Source organism: Gracilinanus agilis, chromosome 1 (genome assembly GCF_016433145.1).
Source record: "Gracilinanus agilis isolate LMUSP501 chromosome 1, AgileGrace, whole genome shotgun sequence".
NCBI classification, from domain to species: domain Eukaryota; kingdom Metazoa; phylum Chordata; class Mammalia; order Didelphimorphia; family Didelphidae; genus Gracilinanus; species Gracilinanus agilis.
Window position 1 is genome coordinate 17,829,793 of NC_058130.1, and position 19,512 is coordinate 17,849,304.

General features: G+C 39.7%; 1 protein-coding gene across 1 annotated transcript in view; it reads left to right on the top strand.

The window, feature by feature from the left end:
• Positions 1 to 19,512, top strand: part of BBS9 (Bardet-Biedl syndrome 9) — a 309,955-nt gene that overhangs the window by 119,604 nt on the left and 170,839 nt on the right. Inside the window, exons 16-17 of the mRNA XM_044675618.1 lie at positions 952 to 1,124; positions 6,214 to 6,366. Of these exons, the coding sequence (XP_044531553.1) occupies positions 952 to 1,124; positions 6,214 to 6,366 (326 nt within the window). The remainder of the gene's footprint in view (positions 1 to 951; positions 1,125 to 6,213; positions 6,367 to 19,512) is intronic.

Here is a 19,512-nt window from a genome sequence, read left to right on the forward strand (position 1 = left end):
TGCTCATTTTCAAGTAATGGGGAAATGTCCAGTTGATGGCTTGTGTCTGACTCTTCGTGACTCCATTTGGGTTTTCTTGGCAAAGATACTAGAGCGGTTTGCCCTTTCCTTCTCCAACTCATTTTTGAAAAAGGGGAAACTGGGGAAAACAGGTTTAAGTGACTTGTCCAGGGACACCTAGAGTAAGCATCCGATTTAAATCCAGAAAGATGGGGCTGAGCACTTGATACACTGATTTTATACATATTCTTTCCATGATCCTCACAACAGCCCTGGTGGTAGATAGGAGCTATAATTATCCCCATTTTACAGTTGAAGAAACTAAGGCAAATATCAATTGACTTGCACAGGGTTCCTTGCTAGTAATTAGGATTTTTGGGTCTTCCTTAAAAGTCCAAACCCATGCACTGCCTCACCTGGCAAACAGGACTTCCTTCCCTTTTGGTCTCTTCCTCTAATAAATGAACATTGATTTAAATTCTCTCTGTCCTTGCTCTAGAGTGCCATTTTTAGTGCAGCATGGCAGTAGTTGAGTTGATTGAACACTTGTCACCCATAGTCATTTGATGCCAAGTGCTTACATCAACCAAAATTGTCCCCAGAGGATATTTTATTTTTAAAAAGATTTTTAAAGGACTGTATTATGGCTGCTCTTACTTGAGGAGATTCTGTTACGAGGCTGCTCAATAAATAGGAGCATCCTTTCCAGCTTCTTGTGACCGTCCCTTTGAATTCAGGCTCTGTATTTGAGGAAGAAGACAGTAATAAAGCAACAGGAATTTTTATATAAAATCAATGGGAATTGTAGCTGTTTTGGAAGAAGCTTGAACCTCCGCATGTTGGAAAGCTTTTGCTGAGTTAGTGTTGTCCTCTGGGACATTTGCCAACCTCGAGATGAGCGACGGAACACTAACGGAGCCCCCTCTCTCCTTTGGCTGTTACCTTTCACAGAACGCTACCGCATCCAGAGTGAACAATTCGAGGACCTTTGGCTCATCACCAAAGAGCTCACTCTTCGGCTTCAGGACCATTTTGAAAAACAGGGAATCAAAGATTTCACTTGCTCTTTCTCAGGGTGCATCCCTCTACAAGAATATTTTGACCTCATTGACCAGCATTTTGAGGTATGTCTGATAATGTAAATTATGGTTATAAAATGATATTCTTTCTATTGTGCATGAATATGCATCTGCCTTAACTCGTTGTTACCAATGACATACCTTGACTTATCTTTCCAGTAAGAATAATGGGTTTATGTCGATCCTTCCATGCCAGTGTCTGATTTCCCTCTACCTAGTGACCCATATTTATGAGAGGATCACTTGGAATTGGACCGGCCACGGAAGTAGTAAGTTAATTGATTCATATGGAGGTTCCTTCAAGTCTTGGCCTTATGAGCACAGGGCTCTAAGCTAATGACTTGAAATTTCTCTCCACATTAAGGACGGTTGGTCTAGAGCAACGGTCGGCAACCTTTTTGGCCGCGAGAGCCATAAATGCCTGCAGAAGGAGGAGGATGGAGGTGAAGACGCTGGAATATGGGGCGGGGGCTGAAGGGCCCCCTGGGGCACATCCTGGGGCTCTGCCCAGACTGGGAGGTGGAGCCGACCCCTGGTCTAGAGGAAGTGCGCGTGGTATTTTTGGACCAATAGAGCAGAAGGGAGGTGCGTCCATGACCCTTCGCTCCTAAAAGGAGTCGTCTTGGTGGCCTGGGCTCCTATTCCAACCAGACTTTCATTATTTGGAATTCCTCTTTTGGTTTTATTGTCAGAACAGAAAATACTTAAAAAAGGGTGCGGTAGTGCTCTGAGGAATATGGATTTCATCTGGGGGACTGCCCTAAATTCCTTTGGACCCATATCTCTGCTCCTACTATCACATAAAAACCCTTCTGATTGGCATTCAAAGTCCTTCATCACCTCGCCCCCTCCTCCCTTTCCAGTCTTCTTACACCTCACTCCCCAACAGGGACTCTGATCCTGTGACACTCCATCTCTTGACTCTGGACGTTCTCCCTGGCTGTCCCCCCTGGCCTGGAATGCCGTCCCTCCTCCTGGCTTCCATGTCCCATGTAAAATCCCATCTTCCCAACCCCTCTTAAGTCAGTGCCTTCCCTCTGGTCATTTTCTCCTGTTCATCCTGGATATCTAGCTCATTTGTACATATTTGTCTGTTGTCTCCCCCACTAGACTGGGAGCTCCTTGTGGGCAGTGATTGTCTTTTTCCTCTTTTTCTAGCTCCACAATTAGCACAATGCCTGACACACAGTAGGCACTTCATAAATGTTTATGACTAAGTATATAGATTATAAAGAGGTAGATTTTCCTATTTAGTTTGTAATTGGTTTCACGGGCAGTTCCCAAGTGGGAGTAACAAGAATGATTTGTTGAATGTTCCTATTATTGCCACGATGCCTACCCATCGAGAGTTGGTGATTTTTTGTATATTTAATTTGCATTCAAATTGTATATTTTGTATATTCAGTCTTGTGCGTTTCTGCCACATCAGTCATGCTACTTTATGCACACATTTTGTATGAAAAGTTTTAATCCTTAGAAATATAACGCAGTCTAAGGATGACATTTTGGCACATGATTTTGAAAAAGATTGCATTTCCCAATTACATGCAATAACAATTTTCATCATGTTTCCTGAAATTGTAAGATTCAAATTGTTTCCCTCCCCCCTCCTGGAGATGGTAAGCAAGTTGATCGAGGTTATACGTGTATTATCATGCAAACATCACTCCCATATTGGTCATTTTTACAAGAGAATACTCATATCAAACCAAAACCAAGGTGCAAGTCTTAGATTCCTGTCCAGTTATCAACAAACATATGAATATTAAATCACTGGAGATAAAATGGCCTTAGATGGAGCATCCTCTCATGTATCTTCACTTAAAGGGCCAAATGAGTGTGCAGTGGTTAGAGAGCTGGGGCCTGGAGTCAGGAAGACTCCAATTCTTGAATTCAAATCTGACTTCAGACACTTACTAGCTGTGTGACTTCTGGGCAAGTCACTTAACCCTGTTTGCCTCAGTTTCCTCATCTGTCAAATGAGCTGGAGAAGGAAATGGCAAACCCCTCCAATATCTTTGCCAAGAAAACTCCAAATGGCATCACAAAGAGTTGGATAAACTGAAAATGATTGAACAGCAATGCCGAATCTTCACTTAAATGTGAGCTCTTTGAGGGCAAGCACTGCCACTCTTTGTTTATCTGGTGACTAGGACAGGACTTGTTTGCTCAGTGCTCCTTGGTCGATTGGCTAAGGATGCTCAGCTTTGTTTCCAGAGGACTTGCTTCAAAGATGGCACTAAAATAATCTCCTTCATAATCTAGAAGCCAGTGTATTTTTAAAAGCTAGCACTGTTTTTGTAATGGTACTTTGTAGTCGGTGACTGTACTCCTTCAAAAAAAATTCTGTAATTCTGATTTTTTATTAAGAGTCAAAATCATTTGTTAGTTACCTTCTCTGTGGTGAGTATGGCAAATGGCTCTGGAGGAGACAGAGAACATCGGCCTCTAACTCCCCAGCTCGGGGGGCTCTCAGATTAGCTAGCCCGGCTATCTGCCGTGTCCAGCTTCCTCACTGGGCAGAGCTCGGCTTTTCTTGAGCCCAGTGGATTTCATTTGCAATGCACTCAGCCCGTTTGACTGGATGTATTTCCCCTCGTGTTCTATGTCTACGCATTAAGAAAACATTCATATTCAGTTCAAATATATTAGAAAATGTGTCCTTCTTTCTCCCACCCCCAGTATTACAAGACACTTATTTCTTTATTTGCTGTTGGGTAACTTCACACTTTCTCTGACTTCTGCTAATCCCATTTAGTAATCTCTGGGAGTTATTGAAATGGAAAAAATTTTTCTTTATTGCTTTTGAGAAGAAACAAGTGCTTCTTTCTGCCTTTCAGTTTTTCCACCTGTTGGTTGTATTTTAGAGTTGCTGCATTTCCATAAAGTTGCTACGTTGATGAATTATTAAGTTGGATCGTCTCAGTTCATAAACCATTTCCTTTCTGCCTTTGGAATCTCTTTCAGACAGAATGCCATTCAGGTCACTGGAGAACGACAGCTTCAGGGAACAAGGCATATAATCATCTTCTCTCTCTCTCTCTCCCTCTCTCTCTCTCTCTCACCAAGAGAGATGAAAATTCTTCTATTCAGTAATATGCCATTGTGTATTTCCATGCCTCTCTCCCAGTTCTATCATTTAGGGGCCAAACAGCACAAATTGAATCCTTCTTTCACTTGGTAACACTGCAAGTGATGGCCATCATCATGAAAGATGACCATCACGTGCCCCACCATATATGCCTTTCCTTCTTCTCTAGGCTAAATATTCACAGCTGTTCGAAACTCTGGCATCGAACGCTTGCCCATCTCTATTGCCAATCAAAGATACATCTTGAATCGACCTCCTGTCCAATTATGTGTCATCCTCTGACCAACAGGCCTTCTTTGTCCGATTGGCTTTACTTTATGGATTATTTGCTTGGCAGATCCATGTTGAATGACTATTGATAACAGATGTCTTTTCTCTTTGTATTTTGTTTTTTCTCTTCGTATTTCTCTTTGTATCCATACCTTTGTCAAATGCTTCAATAGCAGAATATATTGACCTGGTTTATGTCTCGGTGGATGCGAACACTCAGTGGATGACTGAACAAGATTTTCTCTGGGTAGCAGTATCTGTCGGGGAATGGGAGAGACCTCATTTGAACAGAGTCTTTAAGGCCAGAATTTTTTCTGTTGCACTCAACAAACCAGTGGCATGGCGTGAGTTATAGTCTTCATAGCGCAGTCATTTGTAGGCCTAGAAGTTGTGGTCTGCTGTAGAAAATCATCTACTTAGAAGCCTTCTTCTGGATTCATCATGGACATCCACAGGACACTAGGCTTAACCCATTCTCATGAGATTATTTTAGCAAGATGAGAAAAGTAGGTATCTGATGCTCTTGACCCTTAAAAGACCATCCCAACCTGACTCTATCTTTTGTTTTTCACATCACAGTCTTTTTCACCAACAGCCGCCTTTACTCCCACTTGCCATTTATCTCTTCTTCTCACTTTAGCTAGGTTGATTTTATTTGTATAAAAGCCCCTTCTTTCTATATAACCAACACTGTCCTTTTACTTTGTCATACGGGAGTTACAAATTCAAAGGACTTTTTTGTTGTGAAAGAGAGAGGCCGTTCCTCTCTCCCAGTTTTTTATGGCATGATTTTATATGACAAATTATTTTCATTTTGCTGATAGAATAATTTGTAAAGAAAAAAACATGTGCATTTCCCCCTATGCTATCACACATCCATTAATTAAAGCATACAATAGATTTTCCAGCCTGCATGCAGTCATAAACATTCTTTAAACACAAAGTCATTTTACTTGTACATTTATGACATTAATTCTAAAAAACATGGATATTTTCAGCAACTTTGTATATACATATATATTTATTTGGAGATTTCATACAATTGCATTTACTTTGTGAAGCAATCACAGCATCACTTTGAGAGTCTTTTAATTTCTTTTGAAAATTGTATTTATTTATTTTGTTCAGCCCTTCCTTCCCTTCCTTAAAATTTGTAGATTATGTTGTTCATGTTTCTATATTCCTCAGTCCATTCTCTGTAGGTGAACATTTACAAGTTGTTCTTCAAATATTAAATCTATAGCTACATAATGTCTTCTTGCTTCTACTTGTCTCGGTCTTCATTATCTCATGTGGTTCTTTTGAAGTTTATAAAAAAAATTAATCTGCTCATTGTTTCTTATGGCTCAACAGGTTTCCATCACAATCATGCCACAATTTGTTCAGCCATTCCCCAGGTGATGGGCATCCCCTCAATGTCCAATTCTTAGTCACCACAAAGAGAGCAGCTATAAATATTTTGGAACATATGGATTCTTTTCCTTTTCCCCTGATCGCTTTAGGAAACAGTTTAGTCTTTTAATTTCTATGTATTGATTATTTTAATTTTCAGTAGTATCTTATTCCTACTAAGAGAAATGCTTTAAAAGAAGAAGAATGGACCTCATGCATAACCCATCAAAGGCATTTATGTAATGACTGTTCTGCACCAGACATGAAGTTCATTAATGGGCTGCGAGGCCACCACCTCTACTTTTGATCCTAACCATGTCTTATATAGCACCGAGTCTCTATTGGGCAGCTAATCAGAATTTTGGAATTTCTTAATTCTAGCTCCGACTGAATGGAGAAAAAGTTGAAGAACTGTTATCAGAAAGAGCCATCCAGTTCAGAGCTATTGAGCGACGCCTGCTGACCAGGTTCAAAGATAAGACTCCTGCCCCGCTCCAGCATCTGGACACCTTGTTAGATGGGACGTACAAACAGGTCAGTGCAATTTTGAGAATGTTTTTCAGGATGCTGGAGGCACCCGTGTGATTTAGCATGGAAGTACACTGCAGCATGGACTCTCGGGTCAGGAATGTTTTTCTCTGGCTGTAATTAATAGACCTTTTTGTGGCTTCCCATCACCACAACTACCATCTCGTTCTGAGAACCATCAGTGTGAGAGCCTCGCTCGAGGCTTCATCTTTACCCAGGGTTTGTGCAGAAGCAGAAAACTTGGGTACGATGGCCTCTTCCATCCACTCCTTTCTTCCTTCCCCTTCTTGAGGTCTCCAGGTGAGTGCCAGTCACTCTTTTAAAGGTTACCATTTCCATGACTGATAACTGGCTTACTTGTCAGACTTGCTGATGCCACGAGGTTGGGATGGATGCCTCAAGAATAGAATAATGGATTGTCCAGTCCAAACCATGCTTCTTGTGATGCTTCTCATTTGTGGAGCTAGTCATGCTCTTTCTGGGTATGTTTACCTACTTGTCCTAGCCAAACAGTCCATCGACACTTAGATAAAAGGCATGTATTCTTTCATTCTTCTAATATAACTTTTAATTTGCTTACCCATAGCGTGCTTTTAAACCAAACAATACCAGGCAGACCAAAAGACTTTCTAAACTAAAAGGACTTTCTAAACAAAATTTTTAACTAATAAAAAGCATTCATTAGTCTCCTTTGAAATTTGCTGTGGTAACTCTGCTAGGCCTTAATTATCCAAGCTTTTTCTCGTCTAGTTGAACATTTCCAATCGTGTTGCCTATTAGTAAGTTTCTGAGAAGGCACATTGTCATGAGTTCCCCTGGTCTGTAGTTTGGGGTCAGTGAAGTGAGCTTCTCCAGATCCAGAATCCTGTGGCCCAATGAGAAACATGGCTGTGTGAGGTGGAAGGGGAAGAGAGATGAGAAATCTTCTCTACTTTCTCAGTTTGACTCTCCGTCCTTTCACTGACTCCCCCTTCTGGAGCTGGTTCTTGGAAGAGACCTCACAAGCTCTTGCTTAGAGGAGCCCAGAATTGGCTCTCGGTCCCAAGCCCAGGGTGTGTGTGCAGAGGTGTTTTAGGTTCTCTGTGGTCACTCGTGTTCTCAGTTCAGAAGCAACTTGGGTAGGAAACAGGGTGGGGGAATACTCAGAGGATTTCTTGGCACTTGAGTCAGCCCTCAGTAGTGGTCAGCTATAATCCAATCTAGGCCTCTTCCCTTGGCTTTGCCTCCCAAGGAACTGCTGGATCTTGTCTTTAATCCTTCCATGTCTCTTAATACAAAGCCTCAGTTAGGAATTTTATAGAATTTGATGAGAATTTGACTGGTGTAGCTAGATTACAGATCCATGAAAGAATGAGTTTCTCTTTGAGTTTTCAGATTCAATTTTTCTACTTGATAATATTTGTTTGCTTTCATAGCATTTAGGAATTCAAGTGCATTTTTGTATGTCTTAAGAATTTTTTAATGAACAAACATTTTCTCTCTCCTCTACCTTGGGAAATGAAAACTATTGGATGGGCTGTGGGAAAACAGGGCCATCACTGAACCTTCAGCAGAGTTATCAATTCGTCCAGCCATTCTGGAAAACCGTATGGAACTACACCCACAAAGTTTCCAGACTGAGATACCCTTTGACTCACCAGTATCACTATCTGGCCTAATGCCCCAAAGAAGTCAAAGAAAGAGGGAAAGGATATTAAACCACATTTTACTTGTATGTAAAAAAAATGAAGGAGCATTGTTTTGTGGTGGCAGAAACTAAGGAAGAACCTATCATTTGGGAAATGGCTGAACAAAGTTGATTAATTTTATGTTTATCTTTAATTTGTACTAGTTTTGAAATTATAAATAAAAGAAGGCAGAACAGTAGCTTTTTAGCTATATACTTGGGATATTAAAACTATATAAAATTAATTTAGTAAAAAAGCACACATTTTGAAACTATTTAAAGTGGTAATTCATCAGGAACCTTATGAGAATATCTGTTAAATTAGAGGACAAATTAAGTTACCTGCTGGAGTCCATGTTTTTTTGGATCATCATAGAATATCTGTTACTATATACAATGTTCTCCTGGTTCTGCTCGCTTCACTTTGTATATTAGTTCATATGTTTTTCCAGGATTTCCTGAGAGTATCCTGCTCACCATAATAGTAACATAATAGCATTTCATCACTATCATATACCACAACTTGTTCAGCCATTGTCCAATTAAAAGACATCGCCTCCATTTCCAATTCTTTATCACCACAAAAAGAGCTACTAGAAATATTTTTGTATATATTTCCTTTTCCTATTTCTATTTCTTTGGGATATAGACTCAGTAGTGATATTTCTGGGTCAAGAGATAAGCACAGTTTTATAGCCCTTGAGACACAGTTCCAAATCGCTCTCCAGAATGGTTGAACAAGTTTGCAACTCCACCCATGGTATGCTAGTGTCTTAACCTTCCCAAATTCCCTTCAATATTTGTAATTTTCCTTTTCTGTCCTATTAGCCAATCTGATAAATATGGGATGGTACCTCAGAGTTATTTTAAATTGCATTTCTCTAATCAAAAGTGAATTTCAGCATTGTTTCTCATGACTATATATAGTGTTTATTGCTTTGTCCCCAAACTGCCTTTGATCATTGGGGAGATGAAAACATATTCTTTGACCATTTATCAATTGGGAAATGACTTCTATTTTTATACATTTGACTAATTCTCTCTATATATTAGGAAGGTGAGGCTTTTTATCAAAAAAGCTCATATAATTTTTTTCACAGTTAAGTTTAATGTTAATTTCCCTCTATCTATTTTTCCTGTTTATTCCACTGTCTCTCTCTTTTCATCCTGTCCATCCTCAAAAGTGTTTTGCTGCTGGCTACTGCCTCTTTCAATCTGCCCTTCCTTCTATTGGGCTCCTTATGCCCTTCTCTCATCCCCTTCCCCTCTTTTCTATTGGGTAAAATAGGTTTCTATATCCAGCTGAGTGTGTTATTTCCTTTTTGAGCTAATTTCAATGAGGGTAAGGTTCAAGTGCTCCATACTACTCCAGTCTCCATTACCCTCTCTCCTACACACCCCCTCCATAAAAGCTCTTTTGCATGAGATAATTTACACCATTTTCTCCCTTCCCCCTTCTCCCAGGGCATTCCTCTTTCTCACTCATTAATTTTATTTTTTTAGATATCATCCATATTCAACTTATACCCAGGCCCTCTGTCTATATATACTTTAACTGACCCAATAATGATAAAGTTCTTAGGAGTATAATTAGGAATATAATTTTCCTGCATAGGAATGTAAACAGTTTAACTTTATTGAACCCCTTATGATTTCTCTGTTTTTTGTATGCTTTTTATTCCATTTCCTTTTTATGCTTTTCATAGATCTTGTATTTGAAAGCCAGATTTTCTATTGAGCTCTGGCCTTTTCACCAGGAATGCTTGCAAGTCCTCTATTTCATTGAATATCCATTTTTACCCCTGGAAGGTTATACCCAGTTTTTCTGGGTAGGTATTTTGTTTGCAGTCCTATCTCTTTTGACTTCCAGAATATCATATTATAAACTCCCTGTTTCTTTAATGTAGAGGCTGCTAAATCTTGTGTTATCCTGACTATAGCTCCATGATATCTGAATTGTTTCTTTTTGGCTGCTTGATGTATTTTCTCCTTGACCTATGAGTTCTGGAATTTGGCTATAGTAATCCTTGGAATTATCCTTTTGGAATCTATTTCAGGAAGTGATTAGTGGATTCTTTCAATTTCTGTTTTATCCTCTAGTTCTAAAATAAATGGACCATTTTCCTTGGTAATTTCTTAAAAGGTGATGTCTAAGGTCTCTTTTTGATGATGGCTTTCAGGTAGTCTAATAATTCTTCTCTCTCCTGGATTTATTTTCTAAGGCATTTGTTTTCCCCATGAGATATTTCACATTTTCTTCTATTTTTTCATTCCTTTGACTTTGATTGTTTCTTGGTGTCTCATGGAGTCATTAGCTTCCACTTGTCCAATTCTTTTTCCTCAGTGAGCTTTTGTATCTCTTTTTTTATTTGTCTAGTTCTGCTTTTAAATAAGTTCTTTTATTCATGGAATTTTTGTGTCTATTTTACCATTAGGCCTGTTGTGTTTTTTAAGGTGCTATTTTTAACATTTTTGTGTGTCCCCCCTTAACAATCTGTTAATTCTCTTTTTAAAAATTTCTAGCATCACTCTCATTTCTTTTCCCGTTTTCTCTCTACCACTCTTCTCCCTTTCTTTAACTATTCCAGCATTCTTGTTGGGCTAAGGTCCAAATAGCATTGTCTTTGAGGTTTTTGTTGTGGCTATTTTCACATCATTGTCTTTTTTTTAAGTTTATGTTTTGGTCTTCCCTGCCACTGGTAGTAGCTTTTTATGGTCAAGTTCTTTCTTTAATTATCTGTTCATTTTTCCACTTTTGTTTTTCAGCACTTTTCACTTTTGTTAAAGTTGTTCTGTGCTCACTAGGGGATGGTAAGGCATTGTGCCAAGCTTTAAACTTTCTTGTTCCTTTTTTCAGAGCTAGTTTTGTGGGTCTTTAGGTTTTCAGGGCTCTCAAAGTGGTATGATCATTTCTTTCCTGGTCTATACCTTGGTCTTACTTAGGAAGGACCCTTGGACCCCTACAGTTGCAAGCACTAGAGCTCCTCTTGGCCCTGGAACTATGACCGGGTCGTCTTTTTTTTTTTTTTTAATTAATTTTTTTATTTTTAGAAAAGTTTTCCATGGTTACATAATTCATGTTTTTACTTTCCACTTCACCCCCTCAAACTCCCCCCCCCCCCCATAGTTAACTCACATTTCCACTGGTTTTAACATGTGTCATCAATCAAGACTTATTTACATATTATTGATAGTTGCATTGGTGTGTTCCTTTCGAGTCCACATCCCCAATCATGTCCTCATCAACCCAACTGTTCAAGGAGTTGTTTTTCTTCTGTGTTTCCTCTCCTGTAGTTCTTCCTCTGAATGTGGGTATCGTTCTTTTCCATAAATCCCTCAGAATTGTTCTGGGTCATTGCCTTGTTGCTAGTGCAGACGTCCATTACATTCGATTTTACCACAGTATATCAGTCTCTGTGTACAGCATTCTTCTGGCTCTACTCCTTTCACTCTGCATCAGTTCCTGGAGGTCTTTCCAGTTCACATGGAATTCCTCCAGTTTATTATTCCTTTCAGCACAATAGTTTTCTATCACCAACATATACCACAATTTGTTCAGCCATTACCCAATTAAAGGGCATACCTTCACTTTCCAGTTTTTTGCCACTAAAAAGAGCGCAGCTCTAAATATTTTCATACAAGTCTGTTTATCTATGATTTCTTTGGGGTATAAACCCAGCAATGGTATGGCTGGATCAAAGGGCAGGCATTCTTTTATCGCTCTTTGGGCATAATTCCAAATTGCCATCCTGAATGGTTGGATCAGTTCACAACTCCACCAGCAATGCATTAATGTCCCAATTTGGCCACATCCTCTCCAACATTCATTACTCTCCCCTGCTATCATTTTAGCCAATCTGCTAGGTGTGAAGTGGTACCTCAGAGTTGTTTTGATTTGCATTTCTCTAATTATTACAGATTTAGAACACTTTCTCATGTGCTTATTGATACTTTTGATTTCTTTATCTGAAAATTGCCTATTCATATCCCTTGACCATTTATCAATTGGGGAATGGCTTGATTTTTTTATACAATTGATTTAGTTCCTTGTATGTTTGAGTAGTTAGACCTTTGTCAGAATTTTTTGTTATAAAGATTTTTTCCCAGTTTGTTGTTCTCTTCTGATTTTGGTTGCATTGTTTTTGTTTGTACAAAACCTTTTTAATTTAATATAATCAAAATTATTTTTTTTATATTTTGTAATTTTTTCTAACTCTTCCTTGGTTTTAAAATCTTTCCTTTCCCAGAGATCTGACAAGTATACTATTTTGTGTTCACTTAATTTACTTACAGTTTCCTTCTTTATGTTCAAGTCTTTCACCCATTCTGAATTTATCTTGGTGAAGGGTGTGAGATGTTGATCTAAACCTAATCTCTCCCATATTGTTTTCCTATTTTCCCAGCAGTTTTTGTCAAATAGTGGATTTTTGTCCCCAAAGTTGGGCTCTTTGGGTTTATCATACACTGTTTTGCTGACGTCAGTTACCCCAAGTCTATTCCATTGATCCTCCCTTCTGTCTCTTAGCCAGTACCATATTGTTTTGATGACTGCTGCTTTATAGTGTAGCTTAATATCTGGTACTGCTAGGCCACCTTCCTTCACGTTTTTTTTTTTTTCATTATTTCCCTTGATATTCTTGATCTTTTGTTCTTCCAAATAAACTTTGTTATAGTTCTTTCTAATTCAATAAAAAAGTTTTTTGGTAGTTTGATAGGTATGGCACTAAATAAGTTAATTTGGGTAGAATGGTCATTTTTATTATGTTAGCTTGTCATACCCATAAGCAGTCAATGTTTTTCCAGTTTTTTAGATCTAGTTCTAATTGTTTGGAAAGTGTTTTGTAGTTGTGTTTATTCCTTTTTGTTTGTTTTCCTATTTTTCTTATTATTATCTTCCCCCCCCCCTTTTGTTTATATTTATACCTACCTACCTACATACACATACACACACACACACACACACACACACACACACACACACATATATATATATATATATATCGCTTGACATTTCATCCTATGCAGTTTGTCCCTGTTCTCTGTATGTAAACTTCTTCTAGTTACCCTGTTGGTAATAACAATTTTTAATATTTGCCAATATCTTCTTTTCTTTTTGGGATGCAAATTGATTGAACTTGTGTCCCTTAGAGAAAAGAATTTTTTTCTCCTCCCCCCATTCTCTTAATTACTTTATGTTGATTCTCTTGAGTTCTGGGTTTGGGCCAACTCTCTGTTTAAGTCCAGTTTTTTCTTGATGAATGTTTGGAAGCCCTCGATTTTATTGAATGACCATACTTTCTCCTGCAATAATATAGTTAGTTTTGCTGGATAGTCAATTCTTTATTGTAGACCCAATTCTCTTGTTTTCTGGAATATTGTGTTCTATGCCTTCTGGTCCTTCAATGTAGATGCAGCCAGATCCTGTGTTATCCTAACTGTTCCCTGATATCTGAATGACTTCTTTTTAGCAGCTTGTCATATTTTTTCCTTGGTCTGGTAGTTTTTGAATTTGGCTATAATATATAACTTCCTGGAAGTTGTCAGTTGTGGATTAAATGTAGGAGGTGATCTGTGGATTCTTTCAATTTCCATTTTTCCCCTCTTCGAGAACTTCAGGGCAATTTTCTCTGATAATTTCTTGTAAGATGATATTTAAACTTTTTCTTTTATCATGATGTTCTGGTAAACCAATAATTCCTAAGTTATCTCTTCTAGCTTTATTCTCCAGATCTTTGGTTGAATCAATGAGGTGTTTCATATTCTCCTCAAATTTTTCACTTTTTAAATTTTGTTTAATATATTCTTGCTGCCTTGTGAAGTCATTTGCTTCTAGTTGTTGAGTTCTGTTTTTTAAAGACTGAATTTCGTCCCTGACTTTTTGGTCATCCTTCTCCTTCTGGTCTGATTTTCTTTGTAGATCATCTTTTGCCTTTGCTTCATTTTCAAGCTTGGCAATTCTGGCTTTTAAGACTTTATTTTCTTCTTTTAGTTCATGTATTTCCTTTTTCAAATTTTCTTCAGCCTCTCTTGCCTCTCTTGATTGCTTTTTGAGTTCCTGAAGTTATTGTGTTAATTGAATTTTGAGATCTTCCAAAGCCTGTGTCCAGTTCGCTGGAACTACTTCCTCTTCTTCTATTTCTATTTCATTTGCTCTCTTTTCACTTCCTTGAAAGAAGCTGTCAATTGTCATTTCTTTTCTCTTTTTCCGTTGCTTACTCATTTTTTCCTTCCTTGTTCTGCTAGTTTGAGCAGATGTTTTTAATGATCTTTGATGAAAGATCTTCCCTCCACCTGGCAATGGAGGTTTGTAGTTACTTTCTCTGCCCTCTGAAGACTTCTTGTATGTCCAATTGTTGGGATTAATCCTGTATTGATTGGATTAATTTTACTGCTTAATCTGCCCTGAGGCTAAAACCTCAAGAGGAGGGAAAAACAAACAAATAAACAAAAAAACCTTTGGGGGACAAGAAGGATGGTTTTCTCTGAACTGAGCTCTCCAGCAGTGGGGTTCCCCTGCACTGTCTGCTGTGTTTGATCTGGTTTTCTTTCCTCTTGAAGCCCTGAGTTCTCTATCTCGGTATGAGGAAGCTAAGCTGTCTGCGGTCTGGGGTTTGGCTCTCTCTAAGCCACCATCTTCCGGGCATTTTTGCTGTGTTTGTCTGGTTTTCTCCTCCAGTCACCTCTCCAGTGCCTGTGTTTAACTCCCCGAGTCTGGTGCCAGCAAGGCCCTCTCTCAGGACCAGTGAATCCACCGGCCCTGAGATTTCCCGGGCCGCTGGAGACTCTGCACAGCACGTGGGGGAGGCGTCCTTGGATTCATACCCCTTCTACACCCTCAGACCCAGCAGTTCAAGAATTGAAGCCTTTTTCTTCGCGTACATGCTCTTTAGTTGTGCTGCAATAGCGTCCCCCCTGCTCTGTCCTGTTATTAGATTTGGTCCTCTTTCTTCTCGAAGCGCATTGTTTTCTATCTCGGTGTGTAAGGGTGCGGAGGTTTTAAGATTTGCTCCGTCTAAGCTGCCCTCTTCCTGCGGGTCTTCTCTTTTGAAGTTACAAGCATTAGCACCCCTTCCTGCCTTGGAACTGTGACCAGGGCCTGTGCTTCCTTACAGCTAACCACCACTCTCTACCCTGGAGCTATATATGGGTAATAAATAGACTTGCCAGTCAGCACCAGCTGTACCCAGTCCAGGAATGGTCCCCGTAATCTTTTCAGAGCAGCTGTCTGACCCCTTTACTGTCTCTGAGCTGAGAGCTCCTGAGCTTGATGCTACCATGGCTTAGAGACACCAGGCTCTGAGGCCCGTTGCTGAAGCTGCCACCATAGGCATTATGGGTCAGCCCCCGAGTTACGGACCTTTTCTGCTGGCTTCCTACTCAGGCCTTTTGTTGGCTCTGCTGCTCCAAGATTTGATGTGAGGTGTTCTTTTATGGTTGTTTGGTGGGGAATGTTGCAAGAGTTCAGCTGGGTTGTTGCCTCCAATCCACCATCTTGGCCCTGCCTCTCCTGGTCTGTGTTTCTTAGACACACCATCTCTCTGCTGACACTGCCTCGGCTGCAGAATTGGGTAGGGCTGCACACGTGTCTGTGAAGGAATTAGGCTCGCAGGAAGGGCTCGGGCAGTGGGCAGTGCCATCAGGCTTCCCCTCTTGTGTAGGGGAAGTAAACAGCATTGCAGGGCGCCCCTCAGGGTGTTGATGTGCAATGCTGCAGCCCCAGGGCAGATGCCTGCTGTTAGGGTCCCTCTGTTCTTGGCTTCCTTCTGGACCATGCCCACATGTGACCTGGTGCAGGTGGCCTTGCCTGTCCCCTCCAGCTGCCCCTCGAGGACCACCTCGTTTCCTCCCTATAGGTGTGCCTCTTTTCTCCCCATTTGAATGTGAGCTCTTTCAGGAAGGGACCCTGCTCTTCCCTTTCTTTGGACCCCCAGAACTTTGGAGAGTGCCTGACACGTTGTAACTGTTCAATAAATGACTTTTGATTATTGATTCACCACTTTGTTGATCTCTTTATTGACCCAGCTGAATGCCCTTCCAGCCTGGCAGAACTGGCCAAGAGTTTGCTACATACCCTTCTGTTGCCTAGGATTGGTGCCATGACACGAGGCCTTCTTGGCGTAGGATTTTATGGATTTTAGCGACACCAGAACCCCTGATGCGATGTTGGCTGCATTAAGAGACGAAGCACTTCCAAGAATGAGAGGAGATAGGTGCTTTGTACTGTCCCCTGGTTAGACTGTCTTTGGGGTAGAGCATTCAGTTTGGATAAGAGGGCACACTAAAAACGAAATGAAAAACTTTACTGAGGTCAGTTTTATAGAATTCTTTACATTATAGTCACTCCGGAGAAAACAATCTCCCCTAGTCTTCCTCTTTCTTACTGATTGAGTCCTCCTTACAGACAAAAGAAAGCAAGCCCCCTAAACTAGCATTCAGCACAGTGACCCCAAAGGCAACAATAGGTTTTAGTGATCTCCTTTCTCTTTTTCATAATGACCAAGTCTATTTCATTATCTGCTTTCCAGAGCACCCAATGGATCCCCCCCCTCCTTTTTTTGAGTTAGGCATTTCTTAAATGAGCAAGTTACATAGTTGTTATATTGGTCTTTTGCTTCTGTTCTTTGGTATTAGCTCATATAATTTTTGGATGTTTTCTCTCAATTTTTCATATTATTTCTCATTGCAAAATAATATTCATTCATCTATATTTGTGGATCTTTTTCAGCCATTCTTTAATCCGTGGGCATACACTTTTCTTTGCTACCATACACAATGCCACAACAAAAATTTGGGTTACACTGAACCCTTGTTCTCGTCCTTGACTTTCTTGAGGCATAAACTTAGTTGTGGGAACTCCAGAGCAAAGGGCAGAGGCAACTTAGTCACTTTAACTGAAAAATTCTAAAATGAAATCCATAATGATTGAACTGCTTCCCAGATCATCCCCCCACCTCCATCACCAACAGTGTATTAATAATATCCTTATCTTTCTGTAGCCCTTCCAACAGGGACTTTTCCCACTTTCGTCATCTTTGACAAATTTGCTTCTCGTTGCCTAATCCTTGCCGTAGCTACTTTCCAAATGTCTCATTCATAGAATAATTGGAAGTAAAGACCCGCTTCAACCCTCCTCCTCCCCACTTGGCTAACGTTTCTGTATTTTGTGTATGAGAACACATTCAGCTTTGAACTCCCGTGAGTTCCCTCTCTATCACGATGAATGAACGCTACTTTGGGTTATGTCATGGGCCCGTCTCCATCACCACGTAGAAAGGCAGCGGCAATACCAGAGCGGGAAGGCTATTAAGTGGGCCATTGGGCTGCTGTCATCTTACTCCAGGACAGATTATTAAAACCCCAGAGCCACTTGCTCATTTTTCTTTCTCAGACTTAAACACCCTTAAACTAAAACTTAAAATTCCATAGCTTCTCAGTCCTGTGATTTATATTTCATCAGGCTAAATAGTTTCCCCAAGTCGGGACTGAAAAGTATAACCACTGCCATAGGAAATGAATGAATGAGGCCGAACAAATAGAAGCAGGATTACGTTTCTTTATAATGGACACTATGGAAAAGTGCCATTGAGAAGGACTGGAGGAATTGAGAGGAAATAGAACTTAGAAATCTCATGACACTTGTTTCCTGTTCCTTATTGAATGTACTTGCTGCTGTTTGACAGTCACTTACAACATAAAAGAAACCTAAAATGGATGAAGTCGGGGATTAATTCTTGTTATTCAGAAAAAGACTGTTATTCAGTCACTCGCACTGGTGACAGTAAGAATACTTTAGTTTGACTTTCACTGAATGAAACATTCTGAAATAAGAATAGTAATGCTGTTTTGTTGATGGGATGAGATAGAGGAAAAAGCAATGACATAAAAGGAAACCTTTTCCACTTATAGAATTGACTCATGCAAGAGAACTCCATCAGTAGGCAGCAGGGCCTTGTAGTCAGGAACCGGCCTGCGAGGCAGGAAGACCTTGATCCGTCCATGTTCTGGCTGTGTGATTCTGGGTCATTTTCTTCAACTTCTCAGGGTTATGGGACTGTAAGTTGGAGGCCTGGCCTCCCTAGGAGACCTGGGTCCTTTCATTCTTGGAATCGCAAGAAGACAGAGAAACGGACCTGGGCCCTTGCGGGGCAGCGGGTTTGCCAAGGCAAAGGTGAAAGGTCTTGCCCTCGTAAAGCTTACATTCTGCTTCAATGCAGAAAAATAAATACAAGGTGTAATTGTATCGTTAGCCCTTAGCAAAGGGCCTGGCACAGAGAGGCCATTTAATACGTGCTTGCCAACAACTACAAAACACTTCTCACACAATTAAAACTATATCAAATAATTGGAAAAACATTCATTGCTCATAGGTAGGACAAGCTAATATAATAAAAATGACAATCCTATCCAAATTAATCTGCTTATTCAGTGCCATACCTATCAAACTACCAAAAAACTTTTTTATAGAATTAGAAAAAATTATAACAAAGTTCATTTGGAAGAACAAAAGATCAAGAATATCAAGGGAAATGATGAAAAAAAAAAGTGAAGGAGTGGGGCCCAGCTATACTAGATCTCAAACTGTACTATTAAACAGTGATCATCAAAACAATATGGTACTGGGCAGCTGGGTAGCTCAGTGGAGTGAGAGTCAGGCCTAGAGACAAGAGGTCCTAGGTTCAAACCCGGCCTCAGCCACTTCCCAGCTGTGTGACCCTGGGCAGGTCACTTGACCCCCATTGCCCACCCTTACCACTCTTCCACCTATGAGACAATACACTGAAAGTACAAGGGTTTAAAAAAAAAAAAGAAAAAACAATATGGTACTGGCTAAGAGACAGAAGGGGGGTGGATCAATGGAATAGACTTGAGGTAAATGACCTCAGCAAGCTAGTGTTTGAAAAACCCAAAGAACCCAGCTTTTGGGACAAGAACTCACTGTTTGACAAAAACTGCTGGGAAAATTGGGAAACAATATGGGGAAAATAAGGTTTAGATCAAAATCTCACATCCTAAACCAAGATAAATTCAAAATGGACAAATGGCTTATATATAAAGAGTGAAATCATAAATAAATTATATGAACATAGGATAATATACCTGTCAGATCTGTGGGAAAGGAAGGAATTAAGACCAAACAAGAGACAGAACATTATAAAATGTAAAATGAATGACTTTGAATACATATCAACTGAAAAAGTTTTAATGTAACCAAAATTAGAAAGAAAGCAATAAACTGGGAAAACATTTTTATAACAAAACTCTGACAAAAGTTTAATTTCCCGAATATATAAGGAACTAAGTCAAATTTATTAAAAAATTGAGACATTCCCCAGTTGACAAATAGTCAAGGGACACGAATAGGCAGTTTTTACATGAAGAAATCAGAACTATCAATAATCATATGAAAAAGTGTTCTAAATACCTCCTGATTAGAGAAATGCAAATAAAAACAACTCTGAGGTACCATCTCACACTTAGCAGATTGG